The 19717-nt window shown below is 36.5% G+C and overlaps 2 protein-coding genes across 3 annotated transcripts; one reads left to right on the top strand and one right to left on the bottom strand.

The window, feature by feature from the left end:
• Positions 1-699: 699 nt before the first annotated feature.
• LOC102224404 (Golgi pH regulator) lies at positions 700-6329 on the top strand. Of its 2 annotated transcripts, none has more exons than XM_005799307.2 (14): positions 700-935; positions 1329-1388; positions 1569-1672; positions 1765-1871; positions 1960-2061; positions 3052-3172; positions 3257-3337; positions 3428-3537; positions 3641-3729; positions 4551-4643; positions 4792-4887; positions 5337-5426; positions 5645-5710; positions 5800-6329. In XM_005799307.2, exons 1-14 carry the CDS (start codon positions 894-896, stop codon positions 6004-6006), a joined length of 1368 nt encoding a protein of 455 aa, XP_005799364.1. In that variant the 5' UTR covers positions 700-893; the 3' UTR covers positions 6007-6329. The 2 variants fall into 2 exon arrangements, with proteins under 2 accessions (XP_005799364.1, XP_023193118.1); XM_023337350.1 differs by having other exon boundaries at positions 3638-3729.
• A 393-nt stretch (positions 6330-6722) lies between these two features.
• Positions 6723-13369, bottom strand: pdzk1 (PDZ domain containing 1). The gene is made up of 8 exons (XM_005799306.2): positions 13262-13369; positions 11446-11654; positions 11124-11337; positions 9313-9645; positions 9035-9231; positions 8724-8948; positions 8325-8648; positions 6723-7272 (listed from the first exon to the last, which is right to left on the bottom strand). The coding sequence occupies exons 2-8, from the start codon at positions 11650-11652 to the stop codon at positions 7219-7221; spliced, it is 1554 nt and encodes a 517-aa protein (XP_005799363.1). The 5' UTR covers positions 11653-11654; positions 13262-13369; the 3' UTR covers positions 6723-7218.
• Between the last annotated feature and the right edge of the window lie 6348 nt (positions 13370-19717).

Here is a 19717-nt window from a genome sequence, read left to right as displayed (position 1 = left end):
AATGTAGAAATATACAAAATGATCAAAATAGTGAATACTATTCAGATTATTTTATTTTTGAGATTTGTGTTGTAATTTAAAATACACCAGTAAACAAGGGGAATTTAATTTTTTTTATTTTTTTACTTCGGAGAGAAAAGGTTAAAACAATAAATAAAAACATTTGCTGTTGTTGATGGCGCTACCGTCATATTGCCAACTTTTTGAAAATCAACGATCATAGACTATGTTTTTACGACTGAAGAAACACTGTTTACATACAGATAATTTTAATAATAGTTTCATATATATATACATGTTCGTGCCAGTATTGAATGTGTTGATATTTTAGGTGAAAATTAATCTGCAAATCAAAATAAGAGAGCAACCGATATTAAATGGATGTGCGTAAAATAGTTCTAAACTAAACATAAAAATAAAATGTATAAAATAAATGATTAATTTAAAACCAGTGCATAGATAAACATATCTTGGAAACAATTGCTCTCACAATATGGCGGCGATATTAACTCACGGTCTATATTGATAAGACGTCTATTCTTCTTTGACCGTGCTGTTTTAAAATTACAAATAATAATAAGTGATTATAATAGTCTGTTTTGTTATTTTCTCTTTTGTTATCTTGACAAAAGTTTTTTAACCTTCTTATTTGTTTTCCTTACGTTGAATGGCGAATGACGTAGTATCCCTGCGACGGAAGTATGTTGGTGACGACTTGCTGCTGTAGCTTGACAGCTAAACAAGTGTTGTCAAAATGTTAGACACATAACACACGGTTCACTTTAAAGAAAGACGGTGTTTTTGTCCTCGGGGTTAAAATGAACTAATCTTGGCCTGCACTTTGCAGCACTGGGGTTTCTGGAAGTGTTTGAGGTTGTTTAACTCACATCATCATGTCGTTTCTGGTGGACTCAGTCATCATGTTCACCTCTCAGGTAATCGGTTGGAAGAAGTGTACTTTTCTGTAGTTAACTTAGACTTTTAGGACACGGGACCGGCTCTTCTGATATATTTCAAGATGAAATATGCTCGGTATTACCCACATTAATTATATGGTTTCTCATAAGTAAAATTTTATAATGTGCATATTAAAAGTGTTTTACCAGCTCAATTATAAGCATGTTATGATGTTGTGGTTGTACATATTTATCAACTTGCGATATATCAATTCTTAAGAAATGAGGCCGTGTTGAATTAATGTGAAGTAGAAAAATGAATCTAGATTGAGTTTGAAACTGACGTCCATAAGATCTAAAAAACTACTTCATATATGAAGTTACTGTGTCTTTGTACTTCTCATCAAATACGTTTTTGCATATTTTGCTCAGGTGCTGTTTTTTGGGTTTGGTTGGTTGTTCTTTATGCGGCAGCTGTTCAAAGATTATGAGGTAAGGGTTGTTCCATTTGCAGCATTAGCATTTTATGTCTCTGAAATACAACTGGTATTTCCTTACGACATAACATATCGATTCTAATAAAAAGAAACACAACAGATACAGATGTTCGAGGTTTGTCTTCTTTAGCAGAGTTGTAAATGTTTTACAGTCAAACTGTGTTTTTGTTTTCAGGTGCGACAGTATGTTGTCCAGGTGGTTTTTTCTGTCACCTTTGCATTTTCCTGTACAATGTTCGAGCTTATCATTTTTGAGATCCTTGGGGCCTTAAGCAGCACGTAAGTGATATTTTGCTTTTGGGGAAAAGGCCTGTTCACATGCATATTTGTTAAAACAAATACAATTTGTTAATCATCACGTTTTGTCCCAGTTCCAGGTATTTCCACTGGAAGTTGAATCTGTATGTGATTCTGCTGGTTCTAATCTTTGTGGTGCCTTTTTATATTGGTTACTTTGTTGTCAGCAACATACGACTATGTAAGTTCAAGACATTAAAAAAAAACCTTTTAGGAAAAAACATCTGGAGGTGCTGTTCTCATGGTGAACTATTTACTTTTCTTATCAGTGCAGAGGCAAAAACTCCTTTTTGCCTGTATGGTTTGGTTTACCTTCATGTATTTCTTCTGGAAGTTAGGAGATCCATTCCCAATCTTGAGTCCAAAACATGGTGAGTAAACGAGGCTTCATCAAAATGTTGCATTTCATGCCGTGTTAGCGTCATGCCAAAGTATTCGCATCCTTTTAGGATTTTTCACATTTTCTAAGGAACTTCAGTGGAGTTTATGTCATAAACAAACATGAAGAAGTGCATACATGAGATATGGAAGGGAGAGAAAAGATAATTTGTATTTTTTTTCTGAAATAATAATTGAAATCTGGTGTTATACTTAACCCAATTGCATTTAGAGGCCAGCTAAATAGTAAATAGTCTACCTGTGTGTAATGTAATGTCGGTATAAATACGGCTTTTCTATGAAGGCATTGGAGGTTTGGTAGAGAACATTTCTAAACAAACAGCATCTTTATAGCAGTGTGTCAAGAAGAAAGCCATTGAATGTCCTGGAGTTTGCCTCAAGTAATGTAGAGAAAAGAAAGTGTACTGCTTTCATATGACCTACATTTACATTTTTTGCCTAGATTCGCTATGCAGGTTCGTCTTGCAAAAGAACAGCTGCTCTATACATATAGCCAAAGAAACAGAATAGATTAAATTAAAACATTTGAACACCTGAAAAATTATGTTCATAAACACTTCATCCAATCTGACTGCCAATAGAGGATTTTCAAAAAAGAATTTGGGGAAAAATTTCAGTCAAAACTGGCAGAAGTACCACAAAAGACTTGCCTCTGTCATGCAGGGAGAGATGTTTCTACAAACCACAGATTGTACTTCATACATTTCAAATATTTGTTTTGGAAAAAGACAATACAAAAAGAAAAGCATTTTAAAACCATGGATTGTTTTCCTCCCATTTCACAGCTATATGATACTTGTGTTGGTCTATCACATAAAATCACATTATAATACAGTGAGGTTTGCCATTGTACTGTGGCAACATGTGAAAGAGGCCATTTGCAAGGTTCTGCACCATCATTCATCTGTGAAGTTTATGAGCTGTTTGTTGTTTAATGTCTCTTTCTGATTGATTTTGTGCAGGGATTCTGTCCATTGAGCAGCTCATCAGTCGTGTTGGTGTGATCGGAGTCACTCTTATGGCTCTCCTCTCAGGATTTGGTGCTGTCAACTGTCCATACACATATATGTCCTATTTCCTCAGGTTAGGCCCATGGGCTGTTTCTTTGCAGTATTCAAGCAGAAGGTGGCAGTGTGTCTTCACAGTTAGTTTTTGTTGTTTTCACAGAAATGTAACAGATAGTGACATTCTTGCTCTGGAGAGGCGGCTACTCCAGACCATGGATATGATTGTCAGCAAAAAGAAAAGGTGGGATTAATGATTACCCCCACCTCTTGATCTTCAATCCGTTTTTTTTTTCTCCAAAAAGTAAAATAACGGTTTCTTTTGCCTCTCAAGAATTGCCATGACGAGGAGGCAGATGTACCAACGAGGGGAGGACCAAAACAAGCAGACTGGTTTCTGGGGCATGATCAAGAGTGTCACCTCTACACAAACAGGCAGTGAAAGTATCCTTCACGCTTGGATGCAAGCATTTCTACTATATTTTAGATTCCTGTTAACTGTCCAGAAAAATATTAGCTGCTGTGATCCTTGACTTCCTCACTGTAGATTTGTCTTTGATCCAGCAGGAAGTTGATGCTTTGGAGGAGTTGAGTCGACAACTCTTCCTGGAGACGGTGGATCTGCAAGCCACCAAGGTAAACAAATGTGTGCTCGAGTATTATCTTTACATCTTGTACTAGAAACAAATAGGACTAAACAACGCGTAGGTTGAACGTTTTTAAAAGAATATGGACCTCCTAATTGGATAGGAGACTGATTGCTGAACATGCAGATTATCTTGGCTAAGTAATTCATAATGTCTTGCTGTCCTGCTTTTATATAATTTACCCTGTTTGAAATCAGGAAAGGGCGTATACACCACTGTATTTTTTTTATTTAGCTCAATCATCAGTACAGCTGCCCTTATTTTCCAATGGAAAATGAATTAGGTATATTAATGGAAAAAGTGCCTGCAATGACTATGCTTTTAACTGAGGCCAACCAACCTTTAAAGCACTTAAGGGCTGGTTTACCTCTTTAGTATCATATTTGTTTACACATGTTCAAATACAGCGTTAACCGTGGCTACACACATAGCAGTCACCAGGCCCTTACCAAATATAGCACCGTGTTATGACATAAAACGGTGTCATAAAACACCATGTGCTCTGTACAAGTTTGTCATGTCGTCAACGTTTTGAATGTTTTCACGCACAACACTTCTGTAATTAACACGTTTTGAAGGTGAGAGGGTGTGATGTGATTTCTTTGCACCTGTTGTCACAAAAAATACATATTAATGTTACTTGCCACATAAACACATGATTATCTTTGACGGAAACCAGCAAAATCTCACCTGGAGTAAACATTTAACATGCATGAACATCAGCTTATTTACTCGTACATTTATTTATAACTAGTTTACCTAATTTTAATCATGCGGTGAGTGATTTGTCTTTTTTTTTTTTTTCTTTAGGAGCGAATTGAATACTCAAAGACCTTCCAGGGGAAATACTTCAACTTTCTTGGTTACTTCTTTTCCATTTATTGTGTTTGGAAAATCTTCATGGTAGGAACACTGCATTCTTATTTTATATCTCACATAAACATTCACGTCACTTACTGCTGGTTATATATGTTTATTGCTGGTTGATATGTTTACTTTGGAAAGGTGTGTTGTCACTGATTTTACTTTTAAACCTTTCTTCCATTTACAGGCAACCATAAACATAGTGTTTGATCGAGTTGGAAAGACGGATCCGGTGACGAGGGGTATCGAAATAACAGTGAACTACTTGGGCATCCAGTTTGATGTAAGAAACACACTTGTGTATGAATTCATTATTTCTGAGAGCTTTACTGTTACTTTCAAAGTCACTAGATGAATTTATTCCATCCCTCTCTGCCATCACTGCTTCTTTAATCTTGACATCAAGCCTGAATTTAAGCTTACAAATACATGTAATGATTTACTTTTCAGAAATATGTTTATGACTCCAAGTAATAACAGCTTGTAAAGATAATTCTCTGCCTTGTTCTCTCTGCAGTTAACCATGTGCTATTCATGTTCAGTGTGTTCACATAAACGCAGTTGTTAAACATAGTCCAAGAGGTTCACGTTCAAAGGGAGCAATCGAAAACTCCAAAGTTTTCGAGCAATCGGAAACTTTGGAGTTTACTTAACCTTTGGCATAAGTATTTAACACATATGCCAAAGTTTTTCTCTTTCATTCTATGTTCTCTCCTCTTTTCTGTGTTCTAGGTGAAATTTTGGTCCCAGCATATTTCTTTCATCCTGGTTGGAATAATAATTGTCACTTCCATACGAGGTTTGCTTATCACACTTACAAAGGTAATGATGGCCCATTGGTTAAAATGTGCACTTAAATTCAGACTTAAGCCTCTAACCTGCAGTTTATCAAGTTTTAACATGTGGCAAAGATTATACAATTACACCTAACGCCAAATATTTTTAAACCAAGTATTTAACACATATGCACATTTTCTTTCTTGAAAAGTCTTTTTTTCAGTTTCCATCTTCTGAATATTGTCACCTTCATTTTATTTTAGTTCTTCTACGCAATATCAAGCAGCAAATCTTCCAATGTCATCGTGCTTGTCCTCGCTCAGATCATGGTGAGTGTGTGTTTCTACATAGTCGAGTACTTCCTGCAGCCTTGAGTTAAGTTTGAATCCATTTTTTTATTTTTATCTCAATCTATCAGGGGATGTATTTTGTTTCATCTGTGCTGCTGATGCGCATGAGCATGCCACTGGAGTACCGCTCCATCGTGACAGAGGTTCTGGGAGAGCTCCAGTTCAACTTCTACCACCGCTGGTTTGACGTCATCTTCTTGGTCAGCGCTCTGTCCAGCATCCTTTTCCTTTACCTCGCCCACAAGCAGGCACCAGAAAAACACATGGCCCTCTGAACACCTGTGGGGTGTTTAGCCTTCACTGATGCGTGGGATGAATTTTATTCTGCAGTTCTGTATTTATTCTGCAGTCAGAACTCAGAAATCATTTTTGAGGCATTTACTCCTGAATCAGGAAAAAAGAAACATTTCTTAGGGTGACTATTGGAGCACATGCTGAAGGAACTTTGCAACTGGACTCTCATGAAAGCAGAGTATTTACAGAAAATCATTCAAATGAAAAAATAGGGTTCTTTCCTTGGTGTTAATTTTGTATACTTTTGGTTAATTCTTTTTATCTTTTAACACACTGGTTGAAACAACACGCATTTCTTGTTTCACTGCGGGTTTTCCCACTGTGATTTTTTGTTTTTGTTTTAATGTACAGATATGTTATTAAATTTTGGAAGAAAGCAGGCACTCAAAAAGTCAGCCTTAACTCAGATGGAATGTGTTGATTTTTTTTTATTTTATGTTAGAAATGTGAACTTTTATGTCAAACATTAAATAAAGGAAAGAAAATACATGTTTACTGCATATGTAGCTGATTTAAATTATGTTGACAACGATTATCTCAGGTTTGTAAAAGAGACTATATAACAATACAAGTTTTGATCAAAACAATACAGCACCCTCAGCATTTATTGGCACTTCTGGTAAAAATGTGTAAAATTTGTGTTATCTTATTTCAGTAGATAATTACAAATCTAAAGCTTTGCTTTGGTTCTCTTACCCTGATGTTTATGGAGACTTTTTTTTTTTAAACTTTCTGGGTGTAATGGTAAAAGAACATTTGGTCTCTTCAAGCTTTGTTTGTCACAGCTCCATCTATTTTAAGCTTTGACTGTAGATGTGGACTTGTTTAGGTTAGTAGCCATCTTCTTGCAGCCATTGTCTGTGTTATGAGAATGAATATAGTACATATATGAAAGTTAAAGTTGTATTTATTCTTTTGGTTAATCACCTCCTTGAGGTTTCAGTGAATGTGGAGAGCACTGAAGTTTTTCTTAAAGGCACCAAATGTTTTTCTGCTGTAAGTTCCAGGAACAGCTATTCTGCTATGAATCAGTTTTTGTGGGTGGTTTCTCAGTTCTGGTTTAATTATTATTTTTTAGTTGTTGTTGTCATCTCTCTTACTGTGTTTCACCGGAATGTGTGAAGCTCAGAGAGCTTTAAAAAAAAACTCTTCAGATTCGGCCACATCTAGGATTTGTTCCTGCGGGCATCCTTTCAGAGCCTCTCATCGATGCCGTCTTCAGACGAAGATGATGACACAGAGGGCGTCTAAAAGTAAGAACAGAAAGTAAGATAACATTTTTGTTTGTCATATTTCAGCTGAACCCGACTGAAAGCCATAAGCAGGTAATTGGATTGAGTGAAACTTGAAATAGTTTTCTCTATCAACTGAAACATTTCTCAGTTGTAGCTTTATTCAGATACACTTTTACAGAACAGTTTTTTGGTATTGCATCATCAAATACTTTTTGCAGCTTTCATTGCCATTCTTACACCAGCCAAAAAATGTGACCCAAGTTGTGCAGTCTTTGTTTATGTTATTTAATGACAAAGGCATTCATCTTTTGGGGAAGGGTAATATCTACATTTATTGCAATGTGCTCAAAGATGTTCATAGCCCTCTTGCCACATTATAACCACAAACTTCAATGTTTTATATTTCGATTGTCAGTGATGAACCAACACAAAGTGACACAATTACAAAATGGAAGAAAAATTATACAGGACGTTAGAGGTTAGTGCAAGAATTTTTTCATGCCGCTTTACTTTGATACCTTTAAATAACATGAATAAATAAATTAATCTCATTGACCTTTCTCTTCAGCCATTTTCTACTTTGTGTCAGTGTGTTGCATTCAATCCTGATGAAGTACATTGAAATATGCGCTTGTAACAAAATGTGAAAAGTTCAAATGACATCAATAACTTTCTGGAGAACTTTAACCTCTTAACCTGCAGCAGAACGCCCATGTGCTGTTTTTCCATTGTATTTTCCGGGGATGAGGGTTATTAAGCAGCAAAATGTTATGAAACAATCAGCAGTATAACTCTAATCTCGACCGTCTTGTTAATCATATATATTTACCGTAGGATTATTTAGATTCTAAAATATTTTTAGAATGTCAGGGGACATATTAGTTGAAATTATACTCTAATTGTTCACAATTAGTAGTTAATCATTCATTGATTTGATACTGTGATAATTTGCACAAAATATCCCAGGATATTCTATTCATGAACTTAACTATGGATAGGAACAGTCACATTTAAAACCATGCTGGTTTAAAATATTACCAGAGACGGCAAATAGCACCACTCACCCTCTGTCTCTCCTGTTGAGGTGGGGTTTCAGGCCTGGCTTCCTCCTGCTGTTGTTCTTTCCTGTTTGGTTCTGGAGCCTCTGCAGTGCGAGTTTTCCCCTTGGATGATTCCCCAAGGAGAAGGGGTGTGGTCTTCACACCTGTGGCTTTGAGCTGTTTGTAGACATCCTGTCTAGCCACCAGCATCTCCAGAGTGTTCCCACTTCTGCGGATTATGTTCACCACCTCAGCATGGGTGCTCTGCTCCACATTGTTACCGTTCACCTCTATCACAATGTCATCGTTCTCCAGACCAGCCCTGTCTGCTGCACCGCCTTTCACCACCTGAAAATAGGTGACTTTTACCAGGTTCTTGTGGAGCAGAATTCCTCAGACGGTGGTTGTTCTTGTTGATCTTACCTCTGTGATGTACTGGCCAAGCATCCCTTCAATGCCATTCAGGTGAAAGCCAAAGCCGTCAGAGGTCTTCTCCATTTTGCACAATTTGGGTCTCGCTTCCTCCGTTCTGTCTCTTACAGGCATGGATGTTTTGGCAGGAGCAGGTAAGCTCAAAGCTTCAGTGTAACTGGGTGGGGAGTTGGAATCTTTCATCTCCTCCCAGAAAAGCATAGGAGACACCTTACCCTGTGAGATATGAAACATGATAATATTAGCATGTTGTCCACGTTGTAAGCAGAACTAGAAAGACTAGAAGTGAGTCTGTTTCTCACCTGCTTGTACATTTGGTCCGTGTCTTTGTCCACCACAAGATAGGAGCATGTGTTGAGACATAGCCTGATCAAGTCCACTACCTGTTCATGGCTGCAGTTGTCCACATTGGTTCCATTGACAGCAACAACTCTGTCCATTTCCCTCAGGCCGGCTTTTTCTGCAGGACTGCCTTTGTCTACTTCCCTTATGAAGTGTCCTGCAAGAAATCATGGAGCATGTTGTTAAACCACAACCCCTTCTCTGCAGTGAAACGTACAGGGATATTTTTTGGCCTTGCCTTCTTGGCCTGGTTCCTGTCTGAGCAGGAATCCATATCCATCAGACCCTTTGATCATATTGATGAAGCGCGGTTGCAGTGGGAGAAACTTTACTGTTGCCAACCATGATCCTATCTTGTTTTTTTTGTTGCGATAGAAACTGTCCGTTTCCTTGTCAACAAGCAGGAGCATGATGCTTTTCCCTCCCAGTTTGATCTTTTCCACCACTTCGTCATGGGTGTAGTTTTCTACGTTCTCCCCGTTAACCTCCAGCAGACGATCTTCGTTTCTGACTCCAGCATTGTAGGCTATTTTGCCTGACTCCACCTGAGTCATGAACAATCCTCGTTCGTCTGGTAAAACAAACAAAATAGATTGAAGCATAGATGAAATCACATGAAAAGCATTTCTTATTTGCTTGAGGAAACAGCGGAGCTTCTGTTTCAGATGTAAAAAGCCATTTGGTGACATTGTAAAAGTACATCAGAAAAGACAGAAGTATTTTAAATGTCTGCAATCATACATATTTTTATGTATTTTTTTTAATTATTGTGTCTGAACAAAATTGAAAATCTATAGAACTATACAAATTAGAAAACAACCACCCAGTAGATGTAGTCACACCAAATCCAAGGTTGTCTTCTCTAGCACATGTTTTACTCATCTCTCTAGGGCAGGCTAATCAAGTTTTACCTTTTACAATTAGATGTAATAATAATAAAGAAATAATCTACCTGAAACTGAAAACTAGGAGGTGCTATTGGAATTTCCAGTTTCATGTAAAGGTACTTAGTTTTAACCTAGCAGAGTCCATCTAGCTCTGTTGCTGGGTAACATAAAGCTCCATCAGCTCTGCAGTGAAACCTCTGCAAAATCTTAATGAACCTTGAAATACTAATTCAACGATGTTCCTGTCACAAATGATGATAAAATTAACTCGTCTTGTTCTTACACTCAATGGCTTTGTACTCATAAAGTTTATAACAAGTTCCTCTCCTTTAAGAGACCTCCAAGACTTTCCATCCTGCGATAAATGTTGTTCTCACAGAAACCAAGAGACTATTAACTGTCGTGTTACTACCCAGAGTGAAGATGATTTTATAGTTGATCAGATCTAGAAAATAACTGTCAGAGAAAGTAGGTTTTGGGAGACTTTTATGTATTTTGCATGTTACTTATTAGGAACCCTGATAAAGATGTGAAATAACCTTAATATAAATTGATCTCCTCTTGCAGACGTAAGCAGAACATTTTAGAACATACAACCTTAATTAGACAATATTAACTCAGTATAAAACATTAAATCGTTTAATCTAAAGTCTCCTTGTGTCTCTGAGAGTTACCTTGAATAACTTCCTAAGGGTTTTGGATAAGAAACTGGTTGTTATGGAGACCTGGTCATCTTTTTGTTGCAGTTCCCTACCTTCTCTGCTGTGAAATGTGTGTGATGCCAGTATAAACTTTCACCCTGCCTAGTGGCCAGTTAAAATGGTTTTATTGTCACATTATGTCTAATTATGGATTACTAATTTAAAGTTTACAGAAACTCAGATCAACTCAGAAAGTATATATAAAGACAAAAAAAATGCTTCAGTGAGATTTAATTTCCAGGAATTGTTAGTGGCATAAATGTGTGTGGCACAGGTGATTTAGAAAGAAACACAAACATCCTCACATGAATGAACACATGTATTCAAATTAAATGCTGGATTTTTCTCTTCTAAATGTTCAGTCTATAAAACTATACTGTAGCACTGAATAATAATATCATATTATGAGGATTTTCACACCATATAACCTTTGGTGCTATAAATGCAGTTCCATATCTTACCTCTTGCTGAGCGAAGAGAAAACCCAAATCCCATTTTAGACTTGACCAAGTAGCACAGTTTGAGTTTTGGAGGCTCTTGGGTCGCTCCATTGGCCACTGGTGTGAGTTGGGGATCAGAAAGGTTGACCTCCAAAGCTTTTGCTTGCTTGTAAGATGATTCATCCAGGATGTGGAATGTGACGGATGCCCCGCCGTTCCTCACCAGCTCCACCACCTGTAAAAAGGAAAACGGAGAAGTTCAGAAAAAAAACAAAACAGAAAATGAGTCGGACTCATTATTGATTTGATTAATGCACAGCAGTGCCTCTGAAGGCCTGCTCACCTCTGAGTGGGACAGCCCATCAACAAATGTTCCATTGACCCGAAGGATGCGGTCTCCGTCTTTCATGCCAGCCAGTTCAGCTGGGCCTCCCATTTCCAGGCAGCGGATCAGATGACCTTCCTCATTTTGCTCCACTCTCAGATAGAAGCCAAATGTTTGACCCGGAGTCTTGGTCAGAGAAATCACCCTCGGCTTATAGGTGGTCATGTCTCATAATGGAGTAAAAGAATCACAATCTAATTATTATTCTTATCTAATAACTCGTATGCAGTGAAACGGAGATAATCTAAATCTTGCATTGTATTAGATTGTGATGACATTTGACATGTATAATTAGCTGGATAAAGAAAGTGAAATCACAGGGGAAATATATGCTGAGAAATGTTTGTCAGGATTATGGAAAATTTCCAATTTTCCTTTTGAGCATCTACCAAAACAACGCAGACAGTTTTTTTTTGCAAAGTTCTTCTTTTTCTTTTTGCAAAAATATAATAAATAGCTGATTAGTGGGAACCATGGAAAAATGAATAGAACACAAAATATTGCAAAACAAAATATGCTGAGAATGTAGTAGAAGTGTCCAAATGACAATTTGTATTTTTTCTTTTGTGAATTTACCAAGATTATGTAAGTATTTCTGTTAAGATTTTTGTGGGGTTTTTTTTTCTCTCTTTCTTGTTGCAGAAATATGCTAAATTGGATGAAACATTGGAAACAATGAAGAAGTCACACAAACTATTGCAAAACACAATATATTCTGGAGATAACACAAGTGGTTTGCCCAAATGGAACAGGTGCATGTAGTGAGCTTGATATTATGACAAAAAATGCAAAAAACACAACTTCTGAAATAGTGTTACATTTAAGGAGTACCTGCAGCACAATTTAAAATCCTTCCCTCCCCTCTTCTCGTAACCTATGTTACACATTGTGCATAAACCTTTTAATAAACCACATGGAAATAAAAAAAAACATAGAAGTGCTGATGATTTCAGATGAGAAGTTAATCTTCCATTATCATTCAGCAGAGCTGGGTAATTATTAACAGATGACACAGCTGACCGTATGTCATAAAAAACCACATGGACTTTGAATGCACAATAAGGATGATCCCTTTAATTCCTTCGATCGCTTGTTATTAAAGCTGGGCCATAAAGGGATGTGTACTTTTGTTGATGCATCTGACATGTGAAACACACTGACTTCAGAGGAAAAATACAAAAAGATGTGAGGTTCTTTATTGAGAAAATGGTTCATTACTTGTACACCTTTGTCAGCAAAGCGAAAAGGATGAATCTCAGTTGTTTTTCCTGTATTTAGGCTGAGTGCTTCAGATTTACAAAGATAACAGAATGAAGTTAGATTATACTGATGATACATAGATTTTCTTGAACACCTACTCTCTGCCAGTTTACCCCGTAAGAAGAAAATCATTCACCCTATAGTATAGAAATCTATACTTATATATTTGTTGTTTTTTTTTAAACGTTTACTACCAAAATTATTTCCTTTAATTTCTTGGAAGCTCTGTTGTGATTTGTCCTCATTGTAAGAGTCTAAAGGGATTGTTAAACCACTTCATGGTTTTTAAAAATGCAGACATGTAATTAGGAGATTTGAAGTAATCAGTAATACTTTGTTTTCTTGTTGCTGTATTGTTTGTCAAACATCTAAGGATCTCAGATTTCCTGATCTACTGATCTCTTAAATTTTACTCAGATTTCTGTCAATCTAAAGAGGTCCTTAAATATATTTTATGCTGTAATGCTATTAAAAAACTAGAATTAAAATGAGAGAATATTCAAAAATTACTCACCAGCTTGTCTCTGCTTGACGTCCAATTCCAAAGGGGGAGCTCACCTGTCACTGATTAGCCGTTACTGCGTCTTAAAGCTGCTTCCCTCCCACCTCTCCATCTCTCCATGTGGACTTTGACAGGTCAAAGATGAGACTAAAGGGTGAGTTATTTAACAGCTTTTAAATAAGGCTGTTATGGCTGTGTGTCGAGGCGATGGCAATGTGCAGCCTTTCGTCTAAGGGTGAGCAGTCATCCGTTCAGTGGTCAAAGGTACACAGCACTGATGTCAATTCAGCAATTAAAGTAGAGACATTACAGTCAAAATGAAGCGGGAAGCATTATTATGGTGTTTGTTTATGAATAATGAATGATTTTACTTTGTTACTTAACGTATTAGACCAGGAAGCCACATTTGGCGTGGATCTTTATGTTTTAAATCAGTGGTTCCCAAAGATTTCCTGGGCCCCCCTGTAGATTACAATAAAATCCTCCCCAAAAAAGAAAAAAAAAAATCAACTGGGCACACACATCCTTCAACCAGACATAAACCTACACACATATTTTGTTTTCAAACTCCACAGAAGTTTATTTCACACTTCAGGTTGCAACAAAACACACCACAAACCATCCAACCAACCATCAGTGAAACACTTTTGTGTAACTGTTTTTTTTTTCTTCCACACACCCCCTCCCCCACCCACGCGCAATTGCACTGCGCCCCCCCTAGGGGGCGCGCCCCACACTTTGGGAACCACTGTTTTAAATAAACATCAGTTTTGCATTTTAGGAGGATTGATCGAGCCAGTTTAGATGACATATCAGCAAAAGTTTATTAAGTTTAGTCATATTAAGCTTTGGGGACTCCTTAATAGAATTTTTTTTTTTCTAAAAATATATTTTTCGTTTTCAAACAGTTTTAAAAAAAATCTTCCTTCAAATAAAAAATAATAATCCAAAATGTTACAATAACTTAGCAAAATCCTATGTGTGTGCAATACAAAGCAGTGATATAACACTGTTCGATTTGTGACTGAGACATCATCAATTTTATAAAATTGTAAGTCCCTTAAAATGCACTGGTAAATATTTCGAATGTTTTTACTTTTTTTTCAGAGAAGAACTGTGTTTTTTCAACACATGGGCAAGTATATATTTTTTTATTAATGTGGTATGTTCAACTGTTTTCACAAACACATGTTTTTGAAAAGGAATGAGATGAGCTGAAGTCATTTTTATTGTTGTGATTATGTTACTGCAGTAAAACCCTCCCTTTATTTTAAGGCTGTTTATTGTGTGTTACTAAACTTTTCCAGGAATGTCAATCATTCCTTTTCCAAGAATGATTGACACAAAGCCATTTCAGTCATTTGAACTTCAATAAGTTGCACAGAAGTTTTTGGGGCTCTTTTTTTTTTTCCAGTTTATTACCACAAGGAGCATTAATGCATGCTGAGATATTCCTAACTGTAGGTGGAAAGATGTATAAAATCCATTACCTACTGGGCATCAATTTCCATTCAGCAGCCTGCAAGAACACATATCACATTACACCCACTGTCTTTGTGCACACTGTAGAAATAATGATGCAAACAAAACCATCTCACTACGCATCACTTAACTGTACTTACTTCAAGTCACTACATTTAATCTCTTGTACAAAAACAATATAATATATTCCAAATGTTTGTGCTTCATTGTTAAAAGAAGGATCTTGTATATTCAGAAAAAAAGTACAATATTTTCCTACATAGTGCAGCACAAAATGCAGTTAATCATAACATTATCTATTTCAAAAAGAAAATAGCATGATCATGATGCATTTAGGGACAAGTGTTGCAAATTACCTATGGACCATACACACACATCAGATCATTTTTATCTGTGTTTTTTGTCTCTGTTCCTATCAAGTAAACAATAAGTAAAATTCAAAAGTTCTTCCTGCATGCTTTTGGAACTTTGTTGAATTTCTAAATTCAGAATTAAGCATTTTTGACCCAGATGGTTAGAAAACATACAAACATATATCCACCGCTAACAATTGCATAGACCTCCCACAGCTGATTGCAAGTTGTAGAGAAATCACACACTTTTCACAGCCATCAGCCAGATCTTGGAATTGTTCTGTCTGGATAAAAATGGTAGAGCTAAATTTTTTCGTATTGTTGAGATGAGGATTATTCCAAAAGTTTAATTTTAGCTCACTTTCTTTTATTCTAAAACCAAAGTTTATGTGTATTAGGATTATTAGCTCAGCTGGAACAACTAACTGATTGCGACAAAGTTTAACTCATTTGACACAAACTTTCAACTCCTATGACATGAGATTGATACGGCTGTTCAGGAACATCATATGAACCACCATGGCTGGAGCTTGCAGTGAAGTGGAAACTGCTGGAACAGCAGAGGGACTTTCCACAGTCCCTCTGTGGAACTGTTCATCTTGATGATTTACCATCAAGATGATGGTAAACTCATCTTGATTCAGCTCATCTTGATGGTTTACCATCAAGATGAGCAAAGAGGACCATAAAAAACATGGCTGCTCCTAAATCAAGACTTCTGAAGTCACTTACAAACCAAGCAAACCACATCGCCAAGCTAGAGAAGTTTTATAGGTAGATGTCACAAAGATTGAGCTTTTTCGCCACAATGAAAAATGCATGTTTGGAACATATTTGTGCACTTATGAAAGTTGTACAAAATTGTAAAAATAGCCATTATTAAGACCGAAGACTATCTAATGATCATTCATCTTCATCTCAGTGCAGCGGATGTATGACTGAAACTTTTTAATGCTCAAACAGCACAAAAATCCCAAACACATCAGTATTGGTTTCAGAAGGAATAAAACATTAAGCTTCTGGAATGGCCACAACCTAAGCCCTATTAAAGATTTATGAACTAAGCTTAAAAGCTGGAATGATAGCAGGGAATCAGCTAATTTAAATATTTGTTCCTCTCAGGTAGTACAAATCTCATGAAAACAATGTTTACGAATAACCGTGGAAGCCTAAGAAGCATCATTGTGCTTCCAGATATCACCGTGTTTACCTCCATAACAAGCACTTCAGCCTGGGCTGGGCCGGTGATCTGAGCATACCCCATTACGAGACAACACGGCTCCCACCCGGCAGCTTTCCCCCTCTTTGCCGACCTGGTACAGTGTTTTAGCAATCGATATCACGAGTCCACGAGCCAAACAGCAGAGGAGGAGAGGACAGATAGGAGACAGGAAGCTGTTTTAGCTTGGTTTAGTGCTGATGTATTCACTATCCATCACCTGCCGTCATCAGCTTGTGTTTAATGTCTTCCCCTGACGATGAATGCCTGTATTGATGAGCCTTCCGGGGCTGCAGTTGTCCATTTGATCTGTAACAAAATGGGAGGGTGTTTACAGAAATGCGAAGAAAGTATGGACATATTGATGCGTCAGAATATGCAGAAATGGGCTGTGAAGTACCACCCCAGCAGTGATTATATTCAACTAGTCCTCATCAGTACTGGAGCATCCATAATCAATGCTCCACGCTATGCAGCGATTACCTCTCTCAGAAGGAAGCACTAGTTGCTCTTCTCGTCTTGATTGGAATCCTCACAGGCTTGTTTATCTGGGGTAAGAGGCTCTGCACATGACCTGCTGCAGCCACTCAAAACTGGAGAGAGATTACAGAGGCCATGCTTGAAATAATGGTCCTATTTTTTTAATCTTCTCTTCTGGGAGTCCCTTGAGTGTTTAAAGGCCAAGGAAATGAGGTCTGCTTCCTGCAGCAACATCAAGACCTCAGGAGGAGCGACAGTTTAACTTCCCGAATGCACAAACAGAATAGTAAAAGAAAAACAATATTGTGCATGCCTTAAGTCAAGATTATTATAGTCTTATAAGATATTCATATACTCCAACTTTTTAACAGATACAGATCTGATAAATCTGACATGCATTTGTATTCATCCTCCCTTGAGTCCAGGGTTTGTAGCTCCAATCCTGGAGGGCAGGTGTCCTGCAACTTTTACATGTGTCGCTGGTTCCATGAATCAAAATCAATAACTTTCCCAGTACGCAGTCAAGTTCTTCAGATTCATTTGAACTGACGATTTGAATCAGGCATCTAAAAGCGATTTCTTTTTTAAAAAAAAGCTTTTCTAAAGTTGAAAGGGAGAAAAATATGTTCAACAGAACTAAAGAACATGCCTGAAAGAAATGGCCTTGGCTGCGTTTGTTTGAAAAAAAGAGATCTGAATAGTCCTGATGAAAATCACACAATTTTATCATGCTGTAAATAAGCTTAATTACAAAATAAATTCAGCAAATTTTGAGTAAATAGTTTTCTGATAGTTATTACTCTACTCGTGCCTCCTTTGGTTGATTACAATTACAATAAAACTCAGCTTTCAGTGTTACTGACGTCTTTGGATGATTTTGTTAGACGTTAGAAAGGACTGAATCATCAGCTGCAATAGTAGGACCGAATATAGTATAATTTTGTTTCTCGAAAAAAGCCACCTCTCTTTAATGCTTAAAATTGATGAACTACATCAATGTATTTAAAAAAAAAAAACTAGATGTTTTATTGCTCACATAAACTTTGATTTGTGACAATCTGCTCAAAAAAAGAAACAGGTTAAAAATATTGTTCATGGAAACATGACATTTGGAAAAAAAAAGATAGGAAAAACAACCTTCAATGGTGGAAAGAAAATAGTCACACACTTCAAATTGTATTTATTAAAATGTGCTGATGTGCATTTAATAGACAGAAATTATAAGTGAATTGGCAAGCGGTCAGCATGGTGGCAATCCAAAATAAGGAAAGAGAATATACATTGATTAACATCTTAACATCAGACAATGTGATCAGTTTGTTGTCAAGGATGAATGATGATAAACACTGTAAACCTCAAGACCCACAGTAGGTAGAAGGGAATATTGCAGCTTTTTCAGGTCATCTGTTGGTTCACAGATATGCAAGTTGTCTAAAGAAAAAAAATCACAGCTTGAAAGTAATAACAGTCATATTTTACAGCTAATTTCACAATTGCAGTGTGTCTCTGAGCTAAATCATCCAGTAAGTCTTCTTTTTCTTAGTTGATTAAATTTAGGTTTTTAACGTCTGGTTAACAAGTGAAGTAAACAATGTCATAAAAATGTTGCAGTATTTCATGTTGTTGCCCTTACTAGTATGACGTTTGTCCATTTTGTTTTTATATTTTTTTTATTTTTGCGTGCAATACTATATCTATGAGTCTATTAACTTGTTGGGCTTCCCACTGTGGAAACAGTTTGAGTAAACTATCAGATGTTATTAATTTCCACCTGTTTGCACATCATCACTTCACTTTAACTGCTGGTAAACTCCATTTAAAACTGTATCAGCAATAGAAAAAGAAAATAACTGGACCCAAAAGTACCCTCAGTGTACTATTAGAACAAGATCAATAAATATCTTGATTATTTTCATCCCATGTTATTTTCAGAGGTTAGGAAAGCTTCATGAAACTTCTGTTGAATTTGTTCTATAGCAGTTAAATCGTAAAATAACGACTAGATAATTTAAAATGTATGACAACTTCATCTCTTGTTCAGATTATTTAACTCAAGTATGCCATGTGATTTTTAAGTAAAAACATAGGAACACTTTAATTCATTCTTAGCTCACTGGTAAACAAGTTGATTAATGTACAGAGCTAAAAAAAAATATCATCAAGCAATTGATAAAAATAGGTCAATAGTGATGTTGGTGACAGATGGACTGGAGATTCGTTCAACCAAAAGAAGTTCTGATTAGGACCTGATTTCTCCTGAGTTCGGCTCTGGATAACGTTAAGACAACAGTCCATCCAAAACGCAGACTTGTGCAGATCAGATCATTTTTTATCTTTCGGAAAATCCAATGGAGTCTTCTCACAAGCAGTATACTTGCTCGCCACATGGGGGCACCGGTGAGCTTGTACAACTGCTTCCTTCGCTTTTGCAAAGTAGCACATGACATCAATCTGCTTTAAATCAAGTGAAAACATTTATGTTTCGAATAAAATCTGACAGCAATCCCGTCTGGATGAAAAGTGGAGGGATAACAAGCTGTATTAACCTACCCTGTCTTAAAATGCTAAAACTATCCATAAATATTTTAAATATGTAGAAGATTTCAGAAATGCTACAACCATGTGATGATTGATTATTTAGGCTAAGATGCTGCTCTTTTTAATAAGTAAGGGACTTAGTTTATAAGTCCCTCATTAGACTGAATAATTTTCATTAAATATTTTCCATTAAGTAAACTATTCAATATATGTAATTGAATAAAAAAAACTTAAATGTATCAGGATCATCTTTAATTAAATAATTTGATTTAAATCTGCACTCACGAATAGCACATTTATCCTTTAAACAGTGTTATTTTTTATTAGGCTAATCATAAATCGACGTCATAAATCAACAGAATCATGAATTCATTCTCTCTGCCTCCCCCTTTCTCA

Source organism: Xiphophorus maculatus, chromosome 7, assembly GCF_002775205.1.
Source record: "Xiphophorus maculatus strain JP 163 A chromosome 7, X_maculatus-5.0-male, whole genome shotgun sequence".
Lineage (NCBI taxonomy): Eukaryota > Metazoa > Chordata > Actinopteri > Cyprinodontiformes > Poeciliidae > Xiphophorus > Xiphophorus maculatus.
The sequence above is the reverse complement of the archived record's forward strand: the minus strand, read 5'-3'. Positions and strand labels throughout refer to the sequence as shown.